The 17,904-nt window shown below is 31.6% G+C and overlaps 1 protein-coding gene across 3 annotated transcripts in view; it reads left to right on the forward strand.

Moving 5' to 3' along the window:
* Positions 1 to 17,271, forward strand: part of LOC148602918 (integrin alpha-8-like) — a 73,556-nt gene extending 56,285 nt beyond the window's left edge. For all 3 annotated transcript variants that reach the window (XM_088553713.1, XM_088553715.1, XM_088553716.1), the window contains 16 exons: positions 1,078 to 1,123; positions 2,082 to 2,192; positions 2,406 to 2,613; positions 3,415 to 3,582; positions 4,259 to 4,326; positions 5,176 to 5,320; positions 5,901 to 5,993; positions 7,307 to 7,386; positions 8,138 to 8,224; positions 9,078 to 9,177; positions 10,151 to 10,315; positions 10,571 to 10,663; positions 12,345 to 12,458; positions 13,361 to 13,474; positions 14,110 to 14,235; positions 14,978 to 17,271. In XM_088553713.1, the coding sequence (XP_088409839.1) occupies positions 1,078 to 1,123; positions 2,082 to 2,192; positions 2,406 to 2,613; positions 3,415 to 3,582; positions 4,259 to 4,326; positions 5,176 to 5,320; positions 5,901 to 5,993; positions 7,307 to 7,386; positions 8,138 to 8,224; positions 9,078 to 9,177; positions 10,151 to 10,315; positions 10,571 to 10,663; positions 12,345 to 12,458; positions 13,361 to 13,474; positions 14,110 to 14,235; positions 14,978 to 15,169 (1,910 nt within the window). In that variant the 3' untranslated portion in view covers positions 15,170 to 17,271. The remainder of the gene's footprint in view (positions 1 to 1,077; positions 1,124 to 2,081; positions 2,193 to 2,405; positions 2,614 to 3,414; positions 3,583 to 4,258; positions 4,327 to 5,175; positions 5,321 to 5,900; positions 5,994 to 7,306; positions 7,387 to 8,137; positions 8,225 to 9,077; positions 9,178 to 10,150; positions 10,316 to 10,570; positions 10,664 to 12,344; positions 12,459 to 13,360; positions 13,475 to 14,109; positions 14,236 to 14,977) is intronic.
* Positions 17,272 to 17,904: the final 633 nt, after the last annotated feature.

Here is a 17,904-nt window from a genome sequence, read left to right on the forward strand (position 1 = left end):
AAAAGTAAGCATTTCCATCAATTTGAATTTCCTTTCCTTTATACTTGATAAAGATCCCTGCTCTCCACTTCCTGTTCGTTTATCTGATAATATACAATGAAAAATTTGCATTTAGGGAATTCATTTCTTGAGTATTGTGTTAAGAACCATTAAATGTGTAAGCTTGTTCCATTGAACACAATTATCAGTTCATCCTATCAGATAAACGAACAGGAAGTGGAGAGCAGGGATCTTTATCAAGTATAAAGGGAAGGAAATTCAAATTGATGGAAATGCTTACTTTTGGAAAATCTTATGTTCATCAAGGAAATTATTTTCTTAAGCCGAAATTGGTTTTATTTTAGTATAGTGTAGGATAATACTCTTAAATGTGATTGGAAATTAACTTTTGGACAGGGTAAACAAATTTGGGGGGAAATTTGAAACGGAACAAAATTTGTAAATGAGTGTGAAGTTGGGTACTGTTTAAATATTGATTACAGTTTTCACAAGATCAAAAAAATCCAGTGCTAGCAGCACTTTGATTTTTGACCAACCCCTAAGCCTCATACACATACAGGCTTTTTTTTTTCGACAAACCTTATTTTTGTATATACATACACTTTTACAATTTTTTACTAGTGAAGAAAGGTAAATTAAGTGTTTGGAATAAAACAAAAAAATCAAGGGTTTGAGGTAATTACCAACATGAAAGGTTTCTGAGTGAGGGGTGTCATCTCAAAAACAGATTTTCACAATCCTTATTCTATACTATTGGTCCAATTCTGTGTAACGAAATAAATGTACGTACGTAAAACAGGAAATAACCTACAGAGGTCACCAAAAGGTCATCCAACCGGTATAAACACAACTTAAAGTAAGCTAAGAGTAATTAATCAACGGAAACAGAATGAAGACAATTCCTCATAAAACTAAAAAGTAATATAACGACACAAAGACATGTTAATGACTAACATCTCCCAACTGTGATCAGAAGATGAAACCTGCAGTGGGGTTAAACTATTTGTTAGGAAAAACCTCAACACACATTAACTTATAGACAGAAAGATTTACTTTATGATGAATTTTTTGTTGTAGATTTGCTGGTTGGATCATATGAATCTAATGCTGCCCTACAGTTATGGTAAGTAGTTTTAGTTATCTTGATGGAAAAATTGGTCATAAATATTTAAAGTAAGCTTTGTATGAAACTTGTTTTTAAAACAATATTTTCTCTTTTCTTTGACTGTGAACACTGATAAAAAATAAATAAGGCCAAAAAAAAAAAATAAGGCCAAAACATATTAATTATTAGATTATCATCCCCTCCCTCCCCTTAAAAAATGACAAAAATAAAAAAAAATAATAAAATAAATAAAAAAAAAAAATGGATTGGAATTTCAAAATCAGGATTTTCTAGTATTGAGGTACTTTTAACACACAAATCTTTCATTTCTTGTTGACTAAAATGATGTTCTTCTCTGAAACTGATATGGTTATGAATGTATAACATATTTATACTTCAAATAGCTGAAATTAGGCTAGCAAATAGCTGGTAAGAAATAAAAAAAAATGAAATACTACAATCCGCCCCATATTTTTGTGAAGGTTGGATGAAAATCTACAATTAAGTTTACTTGGCTTTACAGTAAGACGTTCAAGAATTGGCAATAATAAAAATTTTGTCTATTGAAAAATAACATAAATTTTCCATGTGCATATTATTTATTGCGCGAAGTACAATAAACAAAATATGCACATGGAAAATTTATGTTATTTTTCAATAGACAAAATTTTTATTTTTACCAATTCTTATAAATTAATTTTAAAACATATTTTTATCTTTAAACATGAGAAAGTAGCTCTGAATTTAACTGAATAGGGGTGTGTCAGTATTTTTTTATCCATTGAGATATAACAAAATTATTTTAACCAATCAGATTACAGTATTTATCTCAAATTAATTTATTGCAATATATAGTGTATTCCCTTGAAATGGTAATTTCTGTTAATTGCATAAAATTCTCAAACAAATAAGCAATGCGATGAATAGGAGTCTACTATACTCACATGTATAGTACAATCTTCAATTTGGATTTCAGGGCCAAACCCATTGTCAAAGTGGCAACAAGCCTTCAGTTACATCCACAGACAATTGACTTGGATGCTCCCAAAAGCTGCCCTGTGACATGGAGTGATAAAAAAGTTTTATGGTAAGTTGGACATATAGACTCTATCATTGTTATCAGTAGATTACCGGATCATCTTCTGTTTTGTTATTACAGCTTTAGTGTAGGAACATGTGTCAGATATAATGGTGTAAGTTTACCGATCTTCTTCTGTTTTGTTATTACAGCTACAGTGAGGAACATGTGTCAAATATAATGGCGTAAATTTACCAATTGTCTTCTGTTTTGTTATTACAGCTTTAGTGTAGGAACATGTGTCAGATATAATGGCGTAAGTTTACCGGATCGTCTTCTGTTTGACCTTTCCTGGGAATTTGACTCGCTGAAGAAGACCAACAAAAGAACATTCCATGCCACAACACCATTAGAAGCTAAAGAATTTCTTTACAGTAAAGAACTTCTCAGGGATCAGCCGTTCTGTCACAATTCATTTGTTTATATAAATGTGAGTATATTGATTTTATATGACAATAAAAAATTGTAATTGTATGTTGGTGTGGCTATATTGTTTTCTGTGTTGTTTCTATCGTCATCTGCATTATTCCAGTACAAGAAATGTTTTTTTTTGTTCAAAATTACACTAATTTATTATTTTTGACATATCTTTTTCTAGACTTGCTCCATAAAACTATCATTTTAACTACAAGTTCAATGTTTGTAGATATTTAAAAATTTCCCAGTTAAAAATAATGCTTATTTTTTTCAATATAAGAGGATGAATTACCTTTGAAAAAGGCCAACAATATCACAGGTGTCTGAATCTGATATTGATTGATACTTGAGTAGCAGTCTTTGTAAGAATCATGCAATTTCTGTAAAATGTGATACACCTCAAAAAGGCTACATATTTTAATTTTTGTTATGAAGTTGCTTTATAGGTCTATATAATGAAATGTATAATTATTCATTCAAATCTGTCTGTTCTAAGGAGATAATCTACATTGAAAATCCTTCAGTTTCTATTGGATTTTAGTGTTATTTACAGAATTATCTCCCTTAATTTTGAATTCTGCAGTATATTCTATATAATTTTTGTCTCATATGCACAAGGGTTATATGAAAAACCACATGTTACTTTCTGTTTACTATGACGTTTTAAACAATATATCAAAAATAAAATTCTGTAGGCTTTCCAACCATGAATCACATTTTGCATGATTTTTATGTGGAGTGCTACTTAAGTGCAAGAAAGGAATTTAAAAATTATTATGATAAAATTAGATCTGTTGTTATCTTTCTTTTGTAGGCTGAAACTGTTAGAGATAAGCTAACCCCCATTCAAGTAGAATTCAACTTTAAGCTTGCCAATGTGGATCTCCCTGTGATAGGTGGGAGGAAGAAGAGACAAATACAGCTTGGTCAGGATCTAGAACCAGTACTGGATCAGTATACACCAACAACTGTCAATGCTGAGGTACAGTATTTCTATGATGTAAACTTCCAATTCATCCCATTCCCTATTTCTTATTCACTGTCAGTGCCAAGGTACAGTAGCTCAATGGTGTAACCTTCAAACTTATCCCACTTACCATATCTCATTGCCCCCACCTACATGTACAGTACTTCTATGGTGTAAACTTCAAACTTATCCCATTCACCCATATTTCATTGATCCACCTACAACTGTCATATTTAAATTATACTGTTACATTTCATTTTTCTCTGTATGTTTTAATACTGATTTCACTAATTCTGCTATTTTAATGGCTCTGTAAAATCATGTCTTTATCCCATTGCTCTAATTTTACCATCCTCAATTACATCATCTACAACTCATACTACACTCACACAAATGATTAATACATTGAAAATGTTTTTAAAATCCACATAGCATTCACACATAAAAAAAACTAACAATGAATTTCAAAAAATATTTCAGCAGAAATGCATTGTGGAAAACAAAATTAATTTCCTTGTTAGTTATCCAGTTAACTACATGTACCTAAGACATTTCATCAGGTAATGGTCATTTGATTAAGAGAAGTCATTCCCATTCCCTGACGTTAACTGTTTTACTCGCTGTAAAACTAAGGTATACTCATGTGCTTGGAAAGAATTATCAAATTTAATGATACGGTTTGATTTTTCAGGCCAGTATTCTTAAAGATTGTGGTGAAGATGAAGTGTGTATCCCCAACCTGTCTGTCCTGCCTTACTCGTAAGTAGTGGTAACATTCTCTTGTAAACATATTATTTTTTTTTACAGTTTTTCAATTTTCCATGCTGCCAATTTTTTTTCTTAACATTTGAAAAAATATAATACTCATATGTGCAGTTTTTCATATGTAGTAAAAAACATGTCTACCTATTAAAATGTTACTAATCCATGCCTTGAAGGATGTTTGATCTTCATTTTAAGAATAACAAGGATTTCATAGAGTTGTGAAATCTTTCAATATTTTTTAGGTTAGAACAAAATACGTGGAAAACAATTGTGGGTCAGTGTGCTTGATTTTTAGCAGGGGCGTAGCTGCCTATACGCAAATACGCAGTTGCGTACTTTCGGAAAAAGTAACAAAAATAAAAACACACATTTTAAAGATGAAATAAAGGCTTTATGCAATGACTCACTGGGGGCCTTGAGCGAACCCCCCCCCCCAAGACCCCTCGCCGTAATTTTGCATACAAATAAAACAGGCCTAGCTACACCCCTGTTAAGATATAAGCATTTGAAATTTTGGCCAGCGAAAGATTTTTCATCGGATTTATCTTCGTTTGTTTTATCAATTAAAAACCTGGAAGAATAAAAATAAATTGATAAAAAAAATCTTCTCTGATAACATTTTAAGGTGTGTTAAATGAAATTATTAAAAAAGAAAAGTGGAGGTCACTGGGCAAAAAATATTGATGCTATGAAATAGATAAAACCAGACGAGTTTCGAAAACTTACAAAAACGACTAAACATGAGCAGAGAACATCCTTAAAAAGTGTCTGTTTTACACAGATTTTTGGTTTATTTAGGGTTTGCTTTAGACAGATTTCATTGTATTATGTGTGGCTTTGTAGATTTACTAAGAAAGTAACAATGGGTAAATCTGATAACATTGATATATTGGTGAACATTGCCAACCATGGTGAAGATGCTTACGAGACCCAGCTTATTGTTGATATGCCCATTGGCATAGAGTTCAAGGAGATCAGGAACCAGGTTGTAAGTATCATTGCTTTTTTTCCTGATTAATCAGTGCACATCCAGAAATTGAAAAAGGGGGAGGGGTGCACTGAGCATTTTTTAGCATAGGGGAGGGGTATCCCATGGACACTTATGCTAATTATACCCCAGGCAATGAAGTTGCAGAGGTCGTTACATTTTTCACATGTTTGTTGACTTCTGAAGAGAATTTTATGAAACTTGGTATGTAGTAAGATCACAATATGCGGTTGTGCTTATTACTAGAAAAATGTGATCTCCAAAACTTCATAGGAGTTTTACTTACTTATATATATATATATATATATACATATAAAATGAATTTATAATGCACTACTGAAGCATCTAATCAGTGCAGCTCCTTTTATAATAAAGCCAAGGGCAGATAATTTATATTTATTTTTTTATTATTTTATTTGTATTATCATTTTATTACAATGATAGGACATGGTCTATGTGAAAGTGCTCAGACTATTCTTTCATTATAGTAAAGGAAATCTACTCTTACAAAATGTATATGTTTGGTATATTCAAGATTCTGTTAACACAGGTTTAACTGTATATCATATTTTTATTTCAGCATTACACAACATGCGATTGGTATGGCAAAGACAACCAGACATTTAACTTGGTTGTTTGTGATATTGGTAACCCTTTTAAAAAGGATGCTAAGGTAAGAAATAAACCTATGAAGAAAACCATTATCTTCAGACAAATCTGAGCTTGCTGGTGTTATTTAAGAATTGGCAATAATAAAAATTTTGTCTATTAAAAAATAACATAAATTTTCCATGTGCATATTGTTTATTGAGCAAAGTGCAATAAACAAAATATGCACATGGAAAATTTATGTTATTTTTTAATAGACGAAATTTTTATTATTGCCAATTCTTATAAATTAATTTTAAAACATATTTTTATCTTTAAACATGAGAAAAGTAGCTCTGAATTTAACTGAATAGGGGCATGTCAATATTTTTTTATCCATTGAGATATAACAAAATTATTTTAACCAATCAGGTTACAGTATTTATCTCAAATAAATTTATATACTGTAAACATATTAATTTTTGTGGTTGCTATTTTTAGGGGATTCTGTCATGTGAACATATTCACGGTTATCATTTTTTGAAGATTAAAAATAAATATATTGTTAAAAAGTAATTTTGCGGCTACAGTTTTTCCCGCTTTTTTTCACCAGGAAAAACAGCGTAAATTGGTATGCCACGAAAATTAATACTTATACAGTATTTTCTTTCAAGAGTTTAAGGTCCTTGACTTTATACTGTGTTAGTATTATTGTTTGCGGTATACCGATTTTTCATGGTTTTTCTGAGTTTGGGAAAGCACAAAATTTTAAATGAATTTGAAATTATTAATTCACATATTTGATTGAAATGTCAAATTCAAGAATTCAAATATCAACAAACTGGCCTGGGTTTCATAGAAAAATCTTAAATTGAAAATTTCCTCAAGTTCTGTGTTTCAATCTTCAATTTCAATTGAGTGAAGTGTTACACATCTTGCAATAGTACAAACATTCAGATAGAATAGATTAGGAGATAAAAAAAGTTTGCTTATTAAAATTGTACTTTTGTCATATAAGCATGTCTAATCTTTAAAGTATGCAAATTTTTATGGGTGAATGGGATAAAGAGTACCTGCTCTTCTTTACAGACAACCTCATAGGTCTCATGGTCGTGTGTTCACCTTGATTTAGGGAGCTTCTGGGTTCAATCCCTGGCAAAGTCACATCACAGACTTTAAAATTAGAACTCGCTGCTTTTCTGCTTTTACCTTGGCTTAATGACTTAGGAGATACAGCAAAGACTGGTGACCAGAATCAAAATAATGTGTGCGAGTGGGTTTCCATGCCAACCTGCAGGCTGTTGTTTCTGTCAGTATCTGTTCTTTTGGTCAATCATTCTTCTAAACTGCATCAAATATCTGCCATAGGGCATTTAATTTTAATCAATTTATTCACAGACAAACTTTACCATCAGGGTGTATTCAGCTGATGTAGATGGATCAACTGAACATTTGGAGTTTGATTTTAGAATAAACAGGTATTTAAGTAGTAGCCTTTGTAAGAATCATACAAATTCAATAATATGTGATGCATCCCCCAAAAAGGCTACACACTTTTATTTTTGTTATTAAGTTGGCTTATAGGTCTATATGCTGTTATGTATAATTGTTCATTCCAATTTGTCTGCTCTTAGAAGGTAATCCACATTAAAAATATAACAATTTCTCTTGTATTTTATTGTCATTTACATAGTTATCTCCCTTAATTTTGAATTCTACAGTACATTCTGTATAATTTTTATCTCCCAAGAACAAGAGTTATATGAAAAGCCACATATTAATTTCTGTTTACTATAACATTTAAAAGAAAATATCAAAAATGAGAAATATGTAGGCCTCTAACCATCAATCACATTTTGCATGTTTCTTATCTGGAGTGTTGCTTAATATGCAGTAGGGTAGCTTGTAAAAAGAATAAGTTGAAAGATATGGAGGCCTTTTTTAAAGATATGTCACTAATCATAAGTTACATAATACTTTTATGTAGTTTTCTGTGGGTTTATTCATTTATTATGTAAAATATAATGTCAGACAAAAATGCAAATTTTATTGTCCTAAATTACCTCCCTTTGGTTACGATAAAAGTTATCTCCCTTAGTATCTTTTAGTTTACTAAAACTTCAATTGGCTCAATAAACATTAGTATGAAATGCTTCTTTTATTCAGTAAGGTATACTTCTTAAGACTTCTTTTTCATAAGTTAAGTTTAAAATGTTATTTTTTTTTCAGTACAAATCCTGAGAATAATACATATGCTGACAACCAACAAAATGTCCACATTCTGTTACAGCAGTCTGCAAATCTTAATATGTTTGGGTGAGTTAAGAATAACTTATTAACTGGGACAGAAAGCTGAGCGATAGGAAATAGACTTTCTTAAATTGACAGTAATGAAGTTTACATTTACATTTAAATTGTCATTGATTCCAAAGCCATTGGTCTTACTTAGAAGTTCCGATTTTCACAGATTATTGGTAATTGTATTTTTTTCCTTCGATCTTTTTGACAAATATTTTTCTATATCGTACATGACAAGAGATTAAAAAATATCTGTCAAAACATAAGGAGTGATTGTGACATCATAAGAGTCTTCGATAGAGTTTTGAATGAAAATGACGTCATGCACCGACAGTTTCAATTCATACTACTAGATTCTTAAAAAAAAGTACATTGAAAAGATAAAAAATGCAATTATTGGATAAACAGAATAATATTTACTTTTATTTTTGGTATTGACAATATTGTGTGGAACTTCTCAATTCATGCTCACAGGCTTGTTCAGATATCCACATGAAATTGTCAGTATCAAAGAGTTATCAAGGGTACCAAGGTTCTAGCAGAAGTCAAATGAAATTAAGCCAGGGACAAAGACCAAACATGGAAAACATGACTTACACAACAAAGAACATTAAGTTACTAAAATAATACATACAAAGTAACAAAAGCAAATGAGCAACTCGGACTCCACTACAAATTGGGAGCATGGACCAGGTGCACCGTTAGAGTAAATCTCCTTTGCTTTTCTAGAAACACTCGCCGAGTTACTCAAACAAGTCAAGTCCGTGGTGGACGAAAGAGGAAATAAAATAATAGGCTTCCAGATTATTCTGGGTTTTATTTAAATGGGTTTCACAATGTTATGTAAAAACTCTTTTTTTTTTCTTTCCAGGCGTATGGTAGGACCCTTGGAACAAGTTATATACAATGATTTATTTGTTAAGAAATACAAAGATACAGAATTCGGTCCGACAGTGATTCATGAATATGTTGTAAGATTTAGAATATTATTACAGCAAATAAAACAGTTGACTTCATGAGATAGAATTGTTTTTTCCTTGGTTAAATAACTATTACATGAAGAACTGCATTAGTTAATTTACTAGGAGATTGAAATTTTCTATCAGATTTACATGTGGATTCAACTGCCTATTTAGTTATAGAAAGTAAAAATCTTGTCAATTTTCATTAAGCTACCTTAAAGAACTTTCATCAAAAACAAACCAACTTCATTTCCTGAAGTTAAATATTTTACTGTTTTTTTTATTGGTACACATGAATTTTTTTATCAGCAAAAAATATGAACTGATATTCATTTATAGAACTACTAAGGTATGTCACAGTTATTCATAGTTGCATTGTCAAAATGAAATAAAAAATTCTCAAAAAAGTGGTGAAACACACTTATTCATATATACTGATTTAATACCAGTAGTTTGTAGTTGTTGCTACTACTGATTGTGAACTTCTTATTTGATAACTTGTGAAATTCAGTTGTATATTAGGGGATAGGGGTTGCAGACAGTTGAAGATCAGAAATTCTGTAAAGGGGGTCCTACTGATTAGCCAAGGGGTGGGGGCTGATTTAATTATTTTCATTTTTTTTCTATATATTAGTCAAATTTTTCAAGGATATGGGGCCAGTGCCTCCTATTGATCCACCTATTGAGGAGTAGAGTTCGAAGGCGAGAAATGTGAATATAGTTGAGTGAAGTGGGAGGAATGTGGAAATTGCTGATCTGAATTTCCTCCGTTGTCCACCTCAACTATCCTCTTTTACTCATTGTCTCATAAGGCCTAAATACACTGTTTTGGTCTCAGCTTGGCTGCCAAAATTGCTGTCATCCAACTACTCCAGCTGTGTTGAGATCTATCTTGCTCAGTACTTCTTTCCCATGTTGTTTTAGCTCAACCATCTTCCGTTCTAAATACCATATGTAGTTAGTTTTCATTTTTTTTTTTCAGTTAGAAAATGTAGGCTTCAGTGACATAAAGTCATCTCTAGTTCACATCTACTGGCCCTCATTTGATGACACAGGGAATAACTTGCTGTATTTAAACACCATTCCAACAGTCAATGGAACGGAGGGAATATGTACTGAAGAGGTTTACACACCTGCTAATAGCACAGTAAGTATGATGAAACCTCTCTACACTGGAGGGGATATCAGATTAACACACACTTTCTAATAGTACAGTTAGTATATTGTAAATTAACCACCAAAACAAATTTTGAAGCCTGTCCGCTGTCTAAGAATTATCAAGGTCCTCTCTTGTGGTACCTAAAAAATTCAAGACCCCCATTTTTTCCTCCCACCCCACCCTCTTTCTCTTTATAAATTAACTCCACCATTTTAAAGTAATAACATTCTTACTTTTTTTCAGTTGTTGATAAAAGGAAGAGAGGATGAAAATACTGGGGCATATAACACAAGGACGAAAAGAGAAACAAAATCATTGGATTCTACAAAGAGAATTGTGAGTCAATACGTTTACATTAGTTTCATTGTATATGTAGATCATCTCTGTATCCGTTAGATACTACAAGAGAATTGTGAGTCAATATGTTTACATTAGTCTCATTGTGTATTTAGATTGTCTCTGTTTCCGTTATATACTACAAGAGAATTGTGGTATAATTTTTATATTAGTCTCATTGTATATGTAGATGGTCTCTGTTTTGTGTATTAAGGTTTTGACCATATTTTGGAATTTTGATGTATTTGAATCATCCCACTGCTGATGGTACATTGTCTCTGTTTAATGTGTTCACGTTTTCTAAAAAAGCAGAGGACGCTTACCCTACTGGTGCACCTGGTCCAGTCTGAGTCTGAGTTGCTCATTTGCTTTTGTTGCTTTGTATGTATTATTTTAGTTACTTTATGTTCTTTGTTGTGTGTGTCTGTTTTCCATGTCTGGTCTTTGTCCCTGGATTATATTCTTTTGATTACCGCTATAACCGTGGTTCCCTTGATTACTCTTTGGCCACGTTTTGAAATTTTGACATATTTGAATCATCCCATTGCTGATGGTTCAGTATTCTTTCACTGTTGCTCATTTATTTTTGTTTCTTTTTTATCTGTTTTTTTGTTTTTTTGTTTTGTTCTTTTCTGTCTGCTTTACCTGTTTAGTCTTTATACAGTCCTTGAACCGATCCGTGCAACAATTTGATGCATTGATGACAGCTAACTGATTGATCACTGATGGATCAATAACAGATGATTGGTGACCGAGCTGATTGCAGTTTTGTTATGTAAAATGACTGATGATCTATTTAAAATAAAAGAATTGGAAATAAAAGTATAAATTGATGTTTAAATCTATTGCATATGTAAATGTAAAATTGTTAATGAAAACAATGAAAACCGTAAAATGCATTGACCACTCTGTTGTCACATGACGCGATCACCAGTTTAATGGATGAGTTTGACAGATCAAAAACTTATCAGTGATCGATGACTGATCACAAATTTTGTTGCACAGATTTGTTCAGGTACTGTACTTGGAACATATTCTTTTGATTTCTGCTAATCTTGATTTCCTTGATCACTTTTTTGCACCCTGGAAACTGTTTTGTTGATGAACATTTATATAAGCTGGTCAGATAGACTTAATTTAACTGACTTCCCTTTACCTAGCACTTTTGATGTACTCTCCAATATGCATGCATTATTTTTCAGGCAAAATTTTTTTTGTGAATTTCATGTGAAGTTTTGATACAAAAATCATGTGAAGTGAATTTTATGTGATGATCACATGAATTTCATGTTAAGTTCATGTGAGCCTCAATTTATATGAATTTCTCTTGAACAATATCTTACTGTGTTTAGTTCAAACGGTCAGTATGTTTTACAGATTCTGCTGTTTTCTTTGTCAATTTACACACATTAACATAATTCATTAGATTTAAACATCAATTAATACTTTATGTATATATTTAACATTTGTTTTATTTTTAACAGATCATCCATCATTTTACATAATGGAACTACGATCAGATCTGTCACTGCTCATTTGTTATCATTCGGTAAGCGATCAATCAGTCAGTGATCATCGATCTGTCAAATTGTTGTGCGAATCATTTCAGGGACTGTATCCAAACATCACAAGTCATCTCTCCTGAGCTGTGCAACTTATACATGTACCTTTTTTGTTGTAGACTTGTACCAAACAGTGGTGTACTAAGATTATTTGTAAACTGCTATATATGAAGTCCCAACAAACAGCTGTCATAAAGATCAGCTCTAGAATATGGACTGAAACTTTAGTTAAGGTATACAGAGCCTAATATAGAGGGAGAAATGAGCAAAAACTTCTCCTTGTTTGTGCTCACTTCTCACATTTTTCCTTGTCAGATAGATTTTTATAATGGATAATGTATGTAGACTAAAATGTCTATACCGTTATTTTTCAAACAGAATTTACTAAAAGTTATTCTTGTCCTTGATGTTTAGATAAGGCCCTGGGTATAATGAATGCATGATGAGAAACTTTTTTTCTATAGTAAAATTTAAAGAAGATGAAAAAACAGTTAAATAACTTTCTAGTATGTTTATTTTTTGTTCATGTAGCTTTTTTAGGGGAATTCTCAAACACAGGTTTTTAATTAAGTAAATGATAGGCAAATGTTCAAATTTGAATGTTACACTAACTTTTTGGATAAGTTGTGGTTTTAGACCTTAACTATTAACTTAATTGTGGGAATTAGCCTCCCTATTACAAGATAAAAAAACAAACATTTCTTTCTGCTTTCTTGACATTACAGATCAATTAATTTGACTTAGTACTGAAAAAATGACCAAACTTTTTGACTGCAATGTTCAGAAAACAGTAAATTTTCTGTTTCTTCAGTAGAACTGTAGGTAGGTTCTCATTCTAATAGAAATGACCTACCATCGGTTGGTTCATATGAATACCCTTCAGGAGGTAGGCCTAGGGTAAGGGACATACCTCTTTGAAATTAGTCATATGTTTTTATCATAATCAATTTCACCAAAGCCTTTCAAGCATTTCTTTGAAACAGAATGAAATCAGTCCAAGTTACTTTGATATTATATGAGATTGATGTAAAATGGTGAATACAATCATTCCAATGATTTGTAAGAGTTGTGTCTCTTACCCTAGGTCTACCTCCCTAATTCTCAAAAAAGATTTATACAAATTTTATATTTGTAGAGAGGGTTAAGTAAAGAACCATTTAACTTGGTATCCCAAGCTGTAGCTCAGGTAAAAGAGATGCCATATACACTACCAACATCACCAGAGACATTTAAAGTAGTTAAAAAGGAGGTATGGTGTCTTTCCTATCAAATTATGCTCAGTGTGTTCAACTAGTGCAAAGTAGGGTCTGCTTGATTGGTCAAATTATCTCTTCTTGAATTGCATGAAATAATTGACAAATGACCTTGGATCTTTAATCAATCAATTAGTCTTCACTGCAAATTTCATTAGAGCAAAGTTAATCTTTTCTCACTCTGTTGTTTTAAGATACAAGTAATCCAAATGAAGTTTTTAGCTTTAGAGTAGTGTTAACAAAGAGAATTTTAGGAAAATTTAATGACTGTTCCATAAACATAATTTTGTAAACCTTTACCTTTTTTCATGAATATATTCCATTTACAGTAAAACCTGACTAACCAAAACTAATCCTTATAGTTTAGACATGTGTTGGTTTATCAAGGTTTAAAATGTATTTCAATTTATTTTAAGGGATTTTGAAATGATAGGTTTTTCAGAGTATTCAGTGTTCTGTAAGACAGGTTTCACAGTTCTTATAGAGTAAAATATTTGGCTGATCAATATTACAAAAGGACCACACATAAAAAAAGGACTCTTTAGTCGACAGGCTTACAAATGACCATTCCTCTCAACTTTAAAATTTATTGCATGAGCTTCGACAATAAACTACTTCTAATATTTTACAGATTGCTACCTATGTAAGTGCAGAACGTCTGAATCCTATACCAAAGAGTGTAGAACCATGGATTATAGGTGTGGCCATTGCTGGGGGTCTACTTTTACTCTTACTATTAATAGTATTATTGTGGTGGGTAAGTACATTTTATGGATGTGTAGGTACAATACACTACAAAACAGGTGGATTGTTTCTTCACATACTTTTGGTGACTGTATACACATTTTACTACAATACAGATGGACTCTGTTACTTCCACATACCATGGTGGCTGTATACACAATACAGTACAATACAGGTGAACTCTGTTACTTCCACATATCATGGTGGCTATTTACACAATACAGTACAACACTGAGGGATTCTGTTACTTCGACATACCATGGTGGCTGTATACATAATACAGTACAACACAGGTGGATTCTGTTACTTCCACATACCATGGTGGCTGTATACACAATACAGTAAGATGCAGATGGATTCTTACTTCCATATATTATGGTGGCTGTATACACAATACACTACAATACATGTGACCATACCTTGGTAGCTGTATATCCTATGCACTAAATTTGGGCATAATTCTCTTTGGGAATGGGACTGAAATTCAGACTCCAAAATAAGAGTTGGAAAATCATTGTTTTATTGAATTGATTAAATAATTGAAGGTACAATGATTGAAGTGGAAAATTAATTAATTTCAATATTTTTTGTGAAATTATTTTAACTGTACATAGAAAAATAAAACAGTAAAATTCAATCTTGCTTTAATTTATTATAAGGACAAATATAAAAACCAAAAGAAAAATTTTATGAAATGTACTGATGGCAAAAAAAAAATTGCCTTTTTTAATTTGTGAAACTCTTTTTGTTTATAGTGTGGATTTTTCCGAAGAAAGAGACCAGAAGAACAGCAAAATTCTGCCTCTGCCAAACCACTGGTTTACAACAATGGTAATCAGGCTGCACCACACAGTGGGAGTCAGGTTACTTATGGAGCACCCCCATCATATTCAAATCATTCTCAATATGATCCACCTAAAGATTTTATGTCACGGCCATATGAATAACATTGCATTGTAAATTTACCATACTGATCATAAATTTATCATTTCTTCACTTGAATAACAGTCATGAAATTGATCAAGGAAATTCATTATATGGTGGTATTTTGTTGTGTGCATTTAAGGGAGAACCTGCACAATTGTAAATTTTACAAAGAGGATATTTAAAAATCTTCAAATATGGCCTTTTGAATTTTGGCCAGTTTGACATCAAGGCCATAATCACTGCGGCATGGTTTTTTAACCCACATAGCTTACGCCATCACTTGGCGTCCATCGTCGTCGTCATCAAATTTTAAAAAATCTCCTCTGAAACTACTGGACTGATAGGTTTTAAACTTGGCATGATTGTTTCTTAGGGTGTTCTGCACAAAATGATGGTTGGGATTTTTGATCCATGAAAAAACATGGCCACTGTTACTAAAAATAGAACCTAGGGGTCAGATTGCAGTTTTTTGCAAATAACTCAAAAAGCATTGCCTTTAGTAAATTTCTGGCAAGGTAAAATTGTTCAGCATCATGAGATGGACCTATGCCAAAATTTTCAAAACCATTCATTGACTAATGTAGGAGTTACGACCCCTGAAACAAGTTTTTTTGTTGTTTTTTTTTTCACATGTACAACTTTGAAAATCTTCTTGTCTAAAACCATTTTAGATCATTGAATGAAAATAAGCATAATAGTTCTTTAGTGTATTGTGATCAAAATGACTGTTGTGATTTTTAGTCCGTGAATAGATATGGCTTTCTATACTAAAAATGGAACTTAGGGGTTATAAGACAGGTTTTTGAAAAAATTCCAAAAATTGTTGCCTTTAGCAAAATTCTAGTTCAGGTCATGAAAATGCTATGAAAAACATTTCCTGCATTTGACAATTTAGTTGATTTTAACTTAGCCTGTCTCATTCCTCAAGTTTTTCAAATAAGCAAATGGATAACCAGGTGAGCAATTCAGGCTCCATTGAGCCTCTAGTTTACCATTATGTGGTGGGGTAGTACTTAATGTTACATTAATGCCCCAATTTTTTTATAATCTCCCAAGACTGATAATGTTCGTATAGATTTTGTCAAAATCTTGTAGGGGGAAATTCTTCATAAAAATTTGCTTACAATGTTTATCTGAGGTCCATGCTTGATATCAAAGAGATTGTAAAGAAAATTATACCCAATGACAAAGCATTTTTATAATACATGTACATTGTATTAGTACATGAATTAACCATTATTTCTCATCAAAATGAATCTTGATTTTTTAAATCACTCTAATGTAATAAAATGCTGGTGTCAATTTCACAACAAGTTGTAAGTGTGAAAGGAGGTAGACCTGGGGTAAGGGTCATAAGTCTTGAAATCAGTGATATGCTTGTATTATATACAATTTCACCAAAGCCTATTAAGCTTTCGTTTGAAACAGAATGAAATCAAAGATGCTTACTTGAGCTTGGTGGCAAATACTGAATACAAACATTCCAATGATTTGTAAGAGTTGTGTCCCTTACCCCAGGTATACCTCCTTTAGGCTTACACCATATGTGAAATAAATAACAGTTTCTGAAGAGACGAATATGACCTTTATTGCCAAACTGCATCATATGTGAAATGAATAACAGTTTCTGAAGAGACGAATATGACCTTTATTGCCAAACTGTATCATATTGTCATTTTTTTTACTAGCATTTTCATCATTCTTCAAGGCAATGGATGTAGGATAATATATATAGTTTATTATACTCATTTTTCTTCTCACCATTACGTACTTGTAATGTTAAGTAGCTATCTTTGTAAGAATCATGCGAAATCTGAAAAATGTGATACACCCCAAACAAGGCTACATATTTTTATTTTTGTAATTAAGTTGTTTTATGGGTCTATATTATGAAATGTGTAATTATTCATTCAAATCTACCTGCTCTCAAGAGATAATCAACATTGAAAATCCAATAGATTCTATTGTATTTGAGTGTCATTTACAGAGTTATCTCCCTTAATTTTGAATTCTACAGTGCATTCTATATAATTTTTATATCCTCTGAGCACAGATTATACGAAAAATCAAGTGCTAATTTGTGTTTACTAAAGCATTTTAAACAAAATATCAAAAATAAAAATATGTAGGCTTTCCAAGCATGTATCACATTTTGCATGATTCTTAGCTTGAATGCTACTTAAAATCCCTTTTCCAGATTTATATTTTTTGTAATTTTTCTTACCCTTTTAATATATTGCTTTGCATCTATAATAATAATAGTGTCAAGTAAGAAATTATTGTATACATTTGATAAATCTTCAGACAAATTTCACAAAATTGAGTTTTCATTATTAGAGTTTACTGTCAACCAGACCCTTTTGCAGTGGTTAATTCATTGCTTTATATTATTTCTGAATATTCAGTATATGATATTCTGTGAATTTGTTTAACTTTTGTCAATTAAGAATGAAGTGTGATATTAATTAATGTACAACAGAAAAAGGTGTTGTGTTTAAGTAATGTTAAAGACCTCATTTTAGATGTTACTAGAATAATTATTGCCTTTTCATATTTTTATTCTTTGTAATTCTGCATATTAAATACCTGTCATTATAACTCAAAAGCAGTAATTCTAACAAGCTGTTAATGAGCAGGGGCATAACACCTGGAATGGCAGGTACTGCTGGAGCAATACCAATAATTTTTGTTGGTGTGCCATGCAGTACCTAAAATTCTTGTCAAAATTAAAAAAACCTATGTATTTTACTTAGTA

The sequence above is a fragment of the Perna viridis genome, chromosome 11, assembly GCF_037379345.1.
Source record: "Perna viridis isolate PV_CMFRI_1.1 ecotype Kerala chromosome 11, ASM3737934v1, whole genome shotgun sequence".
NCBI classification, from domain to species: Eukaryota; Metazoa; Mollusca; class Bivalvia; order Mytilida; family Mytilidae; genus Perna; species Perna viridis.